Source organism: Macrobrachium nipponense, chromosome 9, assembly GCF_015104395.2.
Source record: "Macrobrachium nipponense isolate FS-2020 chromosome 9, ASM1510439v2, whole genome shotgun sequence".
Lineage (NCBI taxonomy): Eukaryota > Metazoa > Arthropoda > Malacostraca > Decapoda > Palaemonidae > Macrobrachium > Macrobrachium nipponense.
The window spans coordinates 28,793,444-28,807,250 of record NC_061110.1 but is presented as its reverse complement, the minus strand read 5'-3'; the positions used below and the strand labels follow the sequence as shown (position 1 = coordinate 28,807,250).

The following is a 13,807-nucleotide window of genomic DNA, read 5'->3' as shown; positions in this document are numbered from 1 at the left end:
TGCCATTCTTGCTATAAGAGGTGGACTGAAAAGAGTGGGAAAATGTTGCTACAACTATGAAGTACCCAAATCGGCAGTGCACCTCATTGGAATAATGGCTGTTTACCCATCTCATCAAGATTCTGCATCATTACCTATTGCCAATACATCGATGTCTAGAAGTCAATGTGATGATGATAATGACGACAATGATTTTTTTCTGCTGGTGAACTAATGGTGAATGTTATAAATTTTCTCACACACACACACACACACACACACAACACACACACACACACACACACACATATATATATATATATATATATATATATATATATATATATATATATATATATATACTATATATATATAATAGCTACTTCCATGAAATTAGCGAATTTTGAGGGCTCCCGCTGCTACTTTCTGGCAAAGTCGTTTGGCAACACTGTCACTGACCGGGAGACTTCAGTAGACCGACAGACGACAGTGGCCGGGCCTCCCGGAGCACCGTCCCATTTAGTCGAGGACAGTAGATGAGCAAAGCTCGTGCAATAAGTGAACCGTAAACGTCCTATAGCTGCGTTCTGCGTAAATTAAAACGGTTGGTGATAGTGAATAGAACCCCACAAGTCAGTCAAGATTTTACGACCAAAAACGTAGATTAATCCATTCGGAAAGGCATAGAACTTAGTAACCATGAGCGATCCGATTCTATCACAAGTTAACAGTAACGGCACTGACGAGAATGACGATGTTTACAATGATTTTGCTCATAAAGTGAACAAGGAAAGCACTCCCGATGGGAGGCATCTGTGTCTCACTGATCCTAACCTACCTGAGAAGACAGTACTCGTGCATAATGCGAACGAAGTCAGTCGACAGGAGCAACAGCAACTTTATGTCGTGCATAGTGTCTCCAATCCGGTTCAACCTCTATTAGTGGACCACGGCTCAGGAAGATATTCAGGTACATTTTGCGATATTACGTATTTCCTGCTATTAAAATGTGGATGTAGGCCTACAGTTACAAAAATATATAAGTTTTCCTGCAAATTAGTGTTGAGGCTTGCTTTTATGTTGATGGTGGTAATGGTTTATACAGAACACTTCCAACAATATCGGTGTCACGCTAACCGTTATAGGGACCTGTTGTGTGGTTGATGAAATTTTTGCTTGTGTATTTCGCTGTGTTTAGTACTAGACCCCTGGGGTTAATTACAGCCGACCCCCCAAAAATAACGGCAAATTCTTAATAGGCTAACGACGTGGAGTTACCTAGATCTACCCCGTAACCATAGTGAGATGGATTTAAAAGAAAAGCCGTGAATAGTTTATAAATTAACTGAATAACCTACTGATAGATTCGATTACTTTACATTATGCGCTACATCTTTCTTGGAGTTCTCCGGAGAAATTCATATAGCTCGAACATCAGGGTTCGCTGTACTACAAGCTTACTTTTATTGAATTTTGATACTCATAAAAATGTTATTTAGTTATAGAAGCCTAACATAGGGATTGAGTTAGTTTTATTCTACGAGGCCAGTTTAGCCATAAATATAGATCTATAAAAGCATCAGTGAACTTCAACTTAAACCCCAAAGAACGTTGCGTTCAAGATCATAGTCACAAGTGGAATGTTACAATTGCGTTCAAGATCATAGTCACAAGTGGAATGTTACAAAGGTTAATAGAGTACTCTCATAGACATTGTTTTGAACTGTGACTTGTAATAAAATAGTAACAGTTAGAAACGCTTGTATTCTTTGATATCGAAACATATTGCTACAATTTCAGAGCAAAACGATAAATCCAGTTGAAGCAGGGGGTTGTGAATTGGCATCATGCATGCATACGGTATAAAGTTGCCAATGTACTTTTTTAGGCTATTTGTCCACAAGCTTTATTGAGTATTGCCATACTCTTTTGAGTGACTTTACTGCCGGTATCATCCGAGTGTGAATGTGCTTATGAGTGCGAAATTGTAGGGGTAAGAGTACTGCCCTTTCAGTAGGGAGGCCAAGAGTTCAAATAAATAGACAAGCAAATTTTATCTCCAAGTTCAGGTTCAAGGTCGAGGTATTTCGTTTACAACGGCGCCTCAGTTGCTGGTGTGGTGTTTTCGTAGATTTTGATTAATATTTATTTCTTTTACTAGCTTATTTATGTTGTCCAGTTATGGTACAAGGTCTCCTTTTCAGTCTCACTTTCACTGAATAAGAACTTTCCAACCATTTCATTTGTGTCCTCTTCATATGATTGATTTCTTGCTTTTGCTATATCATAGGTTTCCTCCATTTCCTTTTTTTTCTATTTCGTTTATGTCACAAATTACCTTTTTCAATATTACTACTTTTTCTTTTAGGGTACTGTGTATGTAGTACTATGTCATCCCATCTACTACTCTTGTCTCCATAGAAGATGCGCCCATTTTTCCCCTAAGCGTGACAACTTTTCAATTTCTAACTCTCAGATTTATTACATTAGCACCACAAAGAATGTACAATACCTTTACAAAATGTTTTGCCTAGCATGACTTTGTTGCAGCGTCTGTTTGTTACTAAGTGTGTTAGGTTTGCTCATTTCTGACCCTTTCCAAGCATTTCCTTGTCTTTAATATATTCCTTTGACTATCTAGTGTAATCCCGAAATAGGTTACATTTTCCAGCATTTTGATTCCTTTTGTGCGTTCCTATTTCTCTTTTCATATTACACAGTAAAAAGTCCCTTTTATTTAGTTTTTTGTAAAAGAAAACTATTGAGATGGCTTTGTCTGTCCGTCCGCACTTTTATGTCCGGCAGCAGATCTTAAAATCTTCTGATACTAGAGGACTGCAAATTGATCAGTTGATCATCCACCCTACAGTCATCAAACATACCAAATTGCAGCCCTCTAGCCTAAGTAATCTATTTTATTTTATTCAAGGTTAAAGTTAGCCATAATCGTGCGTCTGACAACTATGTAGGCCAGACCACCACCGGGCCTTGGTTGAAGGTTCATGGGCTGTTGTTCAGACAGACTTATACATAGGCCACCGAAAGATAAATCCATTTTCGGTGGTCTTAATTATATACGATGTGCATAAAACTCGATTGCCCCGAAGAAACTTCAGCGCCTTTTCTCCACTTTTGTTTCCTTTGCTGGGACTATTTTAATAGTAGTTGTCTGTTATGCTTTGCATCCTCTATGCTTTCTGCCTCATTAAAAAAAAGAAGCAAGTTTGTGTTTTTACTAATTAATTTTTTATTATTCTTTTCATTTCTCTTCTAATCTTTTTTTATTATGAAAAATATGTTATTAACTTAAACGGAGATGCTCATCCTGTACACACTTGGTTTATTCCGCTTGCAACTTCCGTTTCTTGCTCTGTACATTCTTCCCATGGGTTTGTGTTTGTTTTGTCACCTTTATATACGTATATTTGCAATTGCATCTGGTACTTAAGGGTGAATTCGGTATTGTTTCATTGCTTCTATTGATATATCCCATCGTAATATAGTCGAAAGTTGTACTAGTCCACAAAAGTTTCAGTGAGGAGCTTTTCTGTTTCTGTAACTCTTCTGTAACTCATTGCCTTAAGTATTCCACAACAGAGTAGTTGATAGATGTAAATGGTGTAAAGGTGGGAATTCAAGTTGGAAAGAGATAGGTAAAAATGGGTCTTAAAGTACAGGCCAGTTAAGACAAGGGAGTTTGATAGTAAGAAGATGAGATTATTTAAGGAAAAGAGAGACGAATAACTGACTAGAGTTAAAGAAACAGAAGTAAAAAGGGGAAAATAAAGAACTACGTGTAATATGCCAAGATTAGGTCATAGAATTAGCAGGGAGCACGTGGGATGAGTTAGTAACAAATGTTTCTGTGGTGACAGAAACAAATTAAACTTTTAATGAACCAGAAACAGGGATTATTTGGGATGCAGTTGCAAGACTGAGGGCAAGTCTGTTTGCAGGATTACTAGAGGATGGATAAAGAGGCCAAGAAAATGGTTAGAGAGAAAAGAAGGCTCTGGATAAAAACGATTGGGACCTGAGGAGGAAGTAAGCCAGTTCTTCAATCTCGTGGATAGTTATAAGGTGTTCTACAAGAAGTCAGGAGAGCGGAAAGCGTCAGTGCATCTCTGAATGAGAGATATAAAGAGAAAAAGGAATTCTAGAGACAGAGAATCCCTTGTTCGATGTCGTAAGTATTATGAGGATTTGTTGAATGTGAAGAAGAGGAGCAGGGTGGAGTATACAAGTTTGCAAAGGGTTAGCTTGGGTTTGAGATGCTTGTCGAAACACCTGTGAGGAATTTAGGAGGCAATTGAGAGCCTGCTAAAGGAAAAGTCACCAAGAGTTCATTAGCTCCATCGGTAAAGGGGTTGAAAGTGTAATTGGTTAGTTGACCTGGGCGTATGAGGCATTTCTGAAGGAAGGGGTGAGAAGAGTAATTGCAGTGAATATGGAATATAACCTAAAAGCTAAGAACTGGGACCTATGAGGTTCAGTTAGCTCTGAAACGGAAACTGGCAGTAAAAGGTTTGAAGTTGTAACAGGAGAAAAACCTCGCAGTTGCGCTATGAATCACTTGTTAGGAGAGGGTGGAAAGTAAGAGGGAAGAAAGACAGTATGAAAGGAGGTGCAGAAAAAGAAACGAAAGGGGTTGCAACTAGTGGCCGAAGGCACGCTGCAAAGATCCTTAAGTAATGCTTACAGTGCACGGTAGGAGGTGCACTGACGGCACTAACCCCCTAAGGGAAAGATGAGTAATTGCTCCTTTGTACAGGGGTAAAGTTAATGAAGGACACTATAAGAATTGTAGGGATATTGCATTAGTCGGCAGACCAGGAAGATCGTTTGGTAGAATTGTGATCGAGAAAGGCAGACAGATGACAGAAGGACAAATAAAAAAAAAGAAAAAAAAAACGTAGTTTTGCACAAACGAAAGTATGGACTAACAGTCAATCATGAATCAGTGACTTGAGAAAAAGGGAAAACACAGCGTGGCCTACTTGGCCCAGAAAAACGCATCAGCAGGGACAATGGAGTTGTTGGGGGGGGGGGGGGGGGGCGGTTGCATATAGAAATAATTTGAGAGCCTCAAGAAGTTTTCCAGATGGAGATGAAGAGTGCATTAGAATTTGTAGATGGAATGTTGGGCGCTTTGATATATAAAAAAAATGGAGCCGAGAGAGAGATTGACGCAATCAGAAAAAGAGCACCAGATTTAGATGGAAAATTGCAGAAGAAGAAAACGAGTAATTAATGAAATGGTTGATGTTAGCAGCAGAGACGGCGTTGGTTTCGGACAGTGAAGGGAAAATGGGCGTAAAGGAAACAAGGAAGATGAATGGAGAAAGAATGGCGGTAGCCAAGTCATAGACGTATATGAATGCAAATATATTGGACAGTGATGGTTGAGAGATGTGAGTCACAGAACACATGAAGCAAGAAGTTTAGCAGGGTGCATGCTAAAGATTGGGAAGAAAACTTAGAAAGTCCGTGAAAGCCAAATTTGGAATGTACGAAGTGAAAAGAAGAACTAGGATGCTGAGAAATGTGGAGAAACACATAATAATTGGTGAAAATGGTAGCATGGGTCAGAGGATAGACCAGAGTGTTGCGAGATAGTTGGTCACGTGGAGAGAGTATAGGACGAAAAATTGGAGATTTTATGATCCAGATGAATGAGACTGAATAGATTATCATGATAGAAATATTGGAAAGAGAGATGACCTTAACATCCAGGAGGTGAGAGCGTATGTGTAGAAGATAGAGTTGAATGACACACACACACACATATATATATTATATAAATATATATATATATATAGATATAATTTTTTATAATTATAATCAATAATTAATTTATCTTTATATATACTATCTATATCTATTATAGTTATATATATATATATATATACTATAGTAATTATATAGGATATATAGATATAGGTATATATATATATAATATATATATATATATTATATATATATATATATATATATATATATATATGTATATATATATATATTATATATATATATATATATAATATATATTCTATATGATATATAGATATGGTATATTATATATAATAATATATATATTATAATATTATATAATATTATATATATATATCTTTTATCTCTATTATATCCTATTCTCTATCTATATATATATTAATTATATTATTATATATTTATATCTAATAAGATTATAATCTATATATATATATATATATCTCTAATATATATATATCTATATATATATATATATATATAGATATATATATATATATATATATATATAATATATATATATATATATATAATTATATATATATATTATATATATTATATTTATATATAAAATATATATATATATATATTATATATATATATATATATATATATATATATATATATATATATATGTGTGTGTGTGTGTGTGTGTGTGTGTGTGTGTGAAAATGGTGGGCGTGTATATATATGCGCATATGTGTATCAAGGCTTTTTCTTGCCGCAAAAACCCTTGAAATGGTGATTTAAATACGGAAACGTTTTAAGCGACTGTCACCAATGATGATGATAATAATAATGAGGTAGAAGACCCTCTTTCAAACAAGTCTTATTGAAAGTTATTGCTGTTTCAGCGGCATTAAACATATAGAGAAGAACCTCTACATGGGGTTTTGCCGAAGCAGCAATAACAATGATAATAATATCTTGTTGATAAATCTGCATCCATACAAAGCTGCGATTTCCTTAAAACTCACCAGTCTTGTTGTCGTGTGTCTTAGGCGATGTCAAATGTTTCATTTCAGAGACAAAGAGTCCTTATATCAATTAATAGTAGAGTTTCATGCTCGTAGTTGAGCTTTTCAATTTGCATTTTTCTTAAATTAAATAATGACAGGTTGACAAACATCTCATAGTTATTTAGTCACGTGAATAGCCTTTGCAGTTGCCTTGTCGTTTCTTGCAACGCACTTTTCTTGCACTGTTGTGTATATGGCTCATATCGGTAAATATTTTGTTGTTTTGGGAATTCCATAAAATTGAAAATGTTTGGCAACGAAAATGAAGGATAGAAATTTTTCCCAAGTCTTCATATTAACTCAAGACTCAAGTTAAAACCTAGTGACACTTTTTAAAAACGCACAGTTAAAAGTGTGACTAATTTCATCATTGACTTTCTAGCTTTTCATTTAGAAAGATCTCTTTCTTAATACCTCTCAGGTAAATGTTTGACCACTATATCTACCAGTGTTAATACCCTTCTTTCATTTTATCTCTTGCAGTGAACCTTCAACTTCTTGCAGTTATCCCACAAGCCCAAGTAGATCAGCCATTGGACAACACTTCTGGAGGCAATTTAGAACCTTTGAGATGTGAAACAGCACCTTCAGCTGATCCCTTCGAGATTGTCAACGAGGAATTGGAAGCCACCCCTGAAGTTGCGTCGTCATCAGGTCACCCTTCAGTCCGGACGGAAAAAAAATACCTGTGGCAACACACAGAGCAATTTGACGACCCAAAGATGGAGAAAAGGAGGCAAGACGCCATAAAACAAAAAAAAATTCGCGTCAAGAAGAACAATGAAACAGCAGGTTTGAAGCGAAAATTAGAACAAAAAGACGAAGAACTCACAATGGTGAAAAAAGCTCTTAAAGATGCATTAGGAGAAAACCAATTACTCAAGGAGCTTCTGCAAGCTGCAATTAATGATAGACCAAATCAAAATTAGGCAAAGGCTAAATGTCATTTTAAAAAGAAATTAATAATTTGATATCATTTTATGTACTCAGCAATAAATGAAGAGCATTATTTTGAAAATAAAAGCCAATATCATCAATAAATTTTATTAGAATGTTAAGAATGCTCAAGATAAGTAAAGAAACTTAGAACTTCGACGAAATAAGATATCTCTTGAATCGACATAGTTAAACATTTCACTGTTTTACTTTCATGGCTTTGATGAGGCGCCATGATGACTATAAATGTTCTTTTGACAGTAAAGTGTTGTGAATGTTGATACTCGAAGATACATGGAAGGTTCTAATGGTAGGTCAAGCCCAGTTGTAGCAGTATCAACTAGATGACCATTTCATGATGTAGAGTTTTTGGAGACAGTGATGTGACTATGGGGTGAGGCCAGGGGGGACCCGGTCCCTTCCCCTGTAAGTTATTATAAATTAGGCTCTGAGTACACTAACCACTTAGCCTATACTAGCCTATGAACTCTAGTTGAAATTATGCCTTTGAAGACTTAGATGTGGTGATTATTAGCCCAACCTGTGTTTACTGATTCTCTGATGCCTGATGGACTACTACATATCTCTGATCTTCATGATTCAAGTTTTTCTGTCTGATTTGACTGCCTAGCCTAGACTAACCTTAAGGCCTGTCCACACGAGCGGGCATGATCGGCGTGCTCCGGGGTTGACGGGCAAATTCTGGCGGGCTTACACGTGAATGTTGTCTACACGGGTGAGGCGATGGAGAGGTGGGCGTGCCCGACGATGCCAGCAGTGTGTAACAGTGCGGTACGATAAACATGGTGCCTACCGCCAAAAAAGATATTGTGTAGCATGATAATTGCTTTGTGTGTGATGAAAAAGAAGAGAATATGGTGCAAAGAATGGCTCAGTAAAAGAAATGTATATGGTTAACGTACGTCTGCCAGGGTCGAAGCTCAAGCCATCGGGCACCACCATGGTGATTTTGCTACAAGACCCATGGGGCAATTTGACGGTTTGCCCGTCAAGTGTGCCCGTTAGAGGGGAAGTCCGCCGATCAGGCCCGATCGTGTGGACAGACCTTTAACCATGTCTGATGATGAAACTCGAAACCACAGTGCCAGCAGAATTGTGCCTAGTATTAAGCCACCTCAACGATTTAGTCTGTCTTCTAACGTCCTTGAAAACTGGAAGATATTTAAACAGAGATGGGACACTTTTGAAATCCTCTCTGAGCTGCAAGCAAAGCCTCGGAAAGTGCAGGCTGCTCTTTTTCTACACACCCTAGCAGATGACGCTCTTAAGGTCTACAATGGATTCCAGTTTAATACTCCTCAAGATGCCAGAACTGTTGCGGAAATCATAAGCAAGTTCGATGAATTTGTCGTTGGTGAAGTCAACGAAACTTATGAACGTTTCATTTTCAACAGTCTCTGTCAAGAGGAAGGTGAAGGATTTGACAAGTTTCTTTCTGATTTGAGGTCGCTAATCAAAACTTGTGGCTACTGTGATAAGTATTTAGACTCTGTGATAAGAGATCGCATTGTCCTAGGAATAAAGGACACTAGTGTCCAAAAAGACCTACTTAAGGTTAGAAAACTTACTTCAGACAAATGCATTGACATATGTAAAGCTGCTGAGAATGCTTCTCTTAAGAATAAGGTGCTCCGTCCTGAAAGTGCTGTAGTGCATAAAGTGGTTTATCACAAAAAGCGTGGTACCAAGTCAGTTAAGCCTATGTACTCTAAAAATGTTCCTGTAGAAAATACTGTTAATAAAGAATGTCTGTTCTGTGGTTACAAGTATGTTTTAAAGAAGGACATGTGTCCAGCATATGGAAAGAAGTGTAGTAGATGTCTACAAACAAACCATTTTGCTCAAAAATGTCCATTTTCTGTGAATAAACATAATGCTAGATCTGGTGCCAAGCAAAAAGTTCAATACAAACATGTACATCAAGTTGATGATAATGAATCTTCTGATGCAGAATGGGTAAATTTTACTGAAGCTATTGATGAAGGTAATTCTATGAAAGATATCAAATGTTTTTCTAGTAGATGGTGAAAAGGTAAATTTTCAAATTGATACTGGTTCTACTGTCAACATTTTACCTGTAAGATATGCTCAATATGTTGAGAAAACTAGCAAAGTGTTGTCCACTTGGAATAAAAGTAAACAAATTCCTTTAGGTATCTGTAGAAGGAATATTGTTAATCCTAAAATGCAAAGAAAGTATTCTGTAGAATTTATTGTTGTAGAAAATGAATTTTTACCATTGTTGGGTAAAAAGGCAAGTGTTCATATGAATTTAATTCTGATATGTGAAGATCATTTTGAATGAGTACATTCTGTTGATGTAGAAGACAATTTCAAAGATGTCACTGATGGTAAATTAGGTTCTTTTTCTTGTGTTCAACAATTAAATATGTGTGATGATGCTAAACCTGTAATTATGCCTGATCGTCGGGTACCTATTTCTGTTCGTCCTAAGTCAAAAGAGGAATTAGGTAGACTAGTTAACCTTGGTGTAATTGTGCCTGTGGATCAGCCAACTCCCTGGGTCAGTCAATTAGTCATAGCACATGAAAGAAATGGTGACATACGAATTTGTCTTGATCCAAAAGAGTTAAACAAAGTCCTGTTGCGTGAACATTTTACTCTACCAATTCTTGATGATACTTTGCATGAGTTAGGGAAGTCCACTGTATTTTCTAAGGCCGACTTAGCATCTGGCTATTGCCAAGTAAAACTTGATGAGGCATCAAGCCTGTTGACTACTTTCCAAACATGTTTTGGTAGATTTAGATGGTGACGACTCCCCTTTGGTCTTAGTGTTTCTTCAGAAATTTTTCAGAAACATATTCTTAATACATTTAATGATTTACCTGGTGTTGTTTGTATTGCTGATGATATCATTGTGCATGGAAAATCTCTAGATGAACATGACTGTAATCTTGAATCTTTTCTTAAAAGGAGTCGAACAAAATGTAAAACTAAACAAGGAGAAATTGGTGCTCCGAACTGATAATGTTTCCTTTGTGGGTCATGTCATTACTAAAGATGGTCTTATGTCTGATCCTGAGAAAATGAAAGCCATATCCGAGTTTTCTACTCCCCAGACTCTTGAAGAATTGCGTCGTTTCCTTGGTATGGTGAACTATATGGCAAAGTTTTTATCTCGTGTAACTGATGTTCTAAATCCGCTTCATAATTTGCTGAAAAAGGATGTCCCTTGGAATTGGTCACAGTGCCAAGCAGAAACATTTATGCGTTAAAGAAATTATTGTGAATAGTCCAGTTCTTGCCTCCTATGATCCTATCAAAGAGTTGACTCTCGAAAATGATGCATCTGCGTATGGTTTAGGCTCAACACTCATGCAAGAGGGAAAGCCTGTTGCTTTTGCAAGCCGAGCTCTAACAAATGCTGAAAGAAATTATGCTCAAATTGAAAGGAGATGCTTGCAATTTTATATGGTTTGAACAAATTTCATCATTTCACTTTTGGTCGTTTTGTGACTGTGATCACTGACCACCAACCATTAGTATCTATTGTTAGAAAACCTCTTTATGTGTGCACCTAAACGGTTGCAAGCAATGCTTCTTCGTGTTCAAGAGTACAGTTTTGAAGTAGTCTACAAATCTGGCAAGGACATTCCAATTGCTGATGTACTGTCGCATGCCCCGACATCTAGTTTGAAGAGTGAAAAAGCTGTATCTGTCAACAATCTGTCATTTTCGTTATTTAAGCCTTATCGTCTTGACGAAATTAGAGCAAAAACCCAGTCTGATATACCTTGACGACTCTCAAACAAACTATCATAGAAGGATGGCCTAAAAATAAGTCCTTGATACCGCAGTCCCTTTCACCCTATTTCAATAAAAAAATTTAATGGTCATAGTTATGTAGTATGTACTGAAGATGGAGGAACATGCCGTAGAAATAGACAATTTTTAAGAAAATCTGTAAAATCTAGAGATAAGTCTCCAGAAACTCCTTATTTTAGTTCTGTGACTCCTGTTCCTATTGATATTGATGCCAATGCTAGTAATAAAAATAATAAAGATGTTCATTCTCCATGTAGAACTCCAGATGTGTCAAAGAGTAATAAAACTGAGTCAGATATTATAAAAACAAGGTCTGGTAGAACAATTACAGCTCCAGAGAGACTAAACCTTTAAGTTGCTTTAAACTGTGTTAGTAAGGTTGTCTCCATATTTTGAATGCTGTGTTCTGTTTATCTTTGTGAGAAGGTCTCATTTTGATTTCTCATCTCATTTATGTTTTGTTATGCCATTTCCTGTATTGTGTGTACTGACACTAGTGATGTTCCACGTACCCTGATATGCTGGTTGTGTACTTATAGTGCTGTCATATTGTTTGATATCTCTTACTAAAGAAGGGGGATGTTAAGTGAAACTTGTAAAAGTAAGATATCTATGAAACATGTAAAGTATGATTATGAATCATTGTACAAAAGGTAGTGTCAATTAGTTATCTATTTGCAAATCTGTAGAGTCACTATGCACTGTGTTTATAGAATAAAGTCTCGCATCAAGATGTGACTTTTCAATCATAATAGGCGCCCACATATAATAACAGGCTGGAAACCAAACAGTTAGTACTACCATTAGTTTATGACATGTTGACTGGAGTTTGGACGCACTATTAACTAAACTGCACTATTAACTGATCGTTCCAAATCTCACTTAACATATAAATCTAAGTACCGATCAGTTTTCTAGTTATTTAACCAAGAACTGCAACAACGCCTAAACAAGGTTGCTTGTTGTGCCATCTTGTTTGCATCTCCCCCAATCACGTAATGATCACTATACTGTTTTTTTCGCTCTGTCCATCCGCCTGTGGTGTTTGCGTATGGTAACACTGTGTCCCGGGCTCTAAATAACATCCTATTTCAAATATTAACGGTGTAATTCGCATATAGTAAATTATTAAAACACTTTTCAGTTACAAATGTACACCAAGATATCCTTTTATTTACCTAAAACTTACATAGCGTAACTATTTAAAGCCCGGAACGCAGTGTTACCATGCGTGACAACCGCAGGCGGATGGACAGATGGAAAAAAAAAAAAAAAGTGTATAATCAAGATTATAAACAAGTGCTTTAGGGCACTAAGAAAACTGAGCACATAACCTCCAGCACTTACATGGTAAGCAAAATGCACTAAGAGAACTTGATATTTTAGGATTGTTTTGCCTCTACAAATGTATGTCCATCATATGATTAATAACGTTAGTTATTATTCTGTTAGTACTCTGCATGCAACGAGGCTTATTACCCACAAGACGCCAATTCATGTGATGTTCCCGGAATCCATTCCTCACTTATTGGCATGGTTAGGCCCGCTAGCGATATAATGATGGCAAAGAGAAGATGGACAGACTGGTAAAAGAGCTTGAAAACGATTGTTAGGCTGAGACACGAAAGTCAGTAGAAATGGTAGAAGAGCGGAAGTGGCTGATGACATCAGCTACCAGTGAGTAAATTAACAGCTGATACTAGGAAGAACGGAAAGAATTCAGGGAAGGCGTGAAGCAGATGAGGCAGTAGAATCTCTGCCAAAAGCTAATGAATTTGGAGACATGTAGGAGTGGTGAAAAGATGAGCATATATAATAGAAGAATATATTAGAGTATTCTGAGGTAGTCTGGTCATGTTGAAAGAGAGACTTTAGGTTGGCAAAAGGGGCTGTACCTATAATTCGCAAGTGTCTGGGGTGGCGAGGGGAAGGGGATGAAGACGTAGACAGCGCTGAATAGGTTACCCAAAAGAGGAGCCTAAGAGTACTTGCAAGATAGAAGTGAATGGCACAGTGTGTATGGAGCCACTCCCTTTCAGCAATTGTTACAAAATGCTTAAATACAAATATATACGTGTATATAAATACACAGTATATGTGTGCCTGCTGGTTTTTATTGAAATTTCTCATCCGTCTTGCACACGAACTTTATCTTCATCAGATACGATCATGAGTTCATAAAAATAAATTACACTTCAGGCGTAATGCTCAGGAATTCGTTGTCAGAAAGATATTAATACAGCTTACTTTTCATGGGTCATAAAGACAGAAATTAC

General features: G+C 36.8%; 1 protein-coding gene across 2 annotated transcripts; it reads left to right on the top strand.

The window, feature by feature from the left end:
* The first annotated feature begins 434 nt into the window (after window positions 1-434).
* On the top strand, window positions 435-12,262 carry LOC135218310 (uncharacterized). 2 transcript variants are annotated; one of them, XM_064254535.1, is made up of 3 exons: window positions 435-949; window positions 3,936-4,165; window positions 7,269-12,262. In XM_064254535.1, exon 3 carries the CDS (start codon window positions 8,796-8,798, stop codon window positions 9,768-9,770), a length of 975 nt encoding a protein of 324 aa, XP_064110605.1. In that variant the 5' UTR covers window positions 435-949; window positions 3,936-4,165; window positions 7,269-8,795; the 3' UTR covers window positions 9,771-12,262. The 2 variants fall into 2 exon arrangements, with proteins under 2 accessions (XP_064110605.1, XP_064110604.1); XM_064254534.1 differs by lacking the exon at window positions 3,936-4,165.
* Window positions 12,263-13,807: the final 1,545 nt, after the last annotated feature.

Excerpts from the sequence above, each read along its gene's own strand:
- LOC135218310 (XM_064254534.1), top strand. The coding sequence starts at position 8,796 with ATGTCTGATGATGAAACTCGAAACCACAGTGCCAGCAGAATTGTGCCT.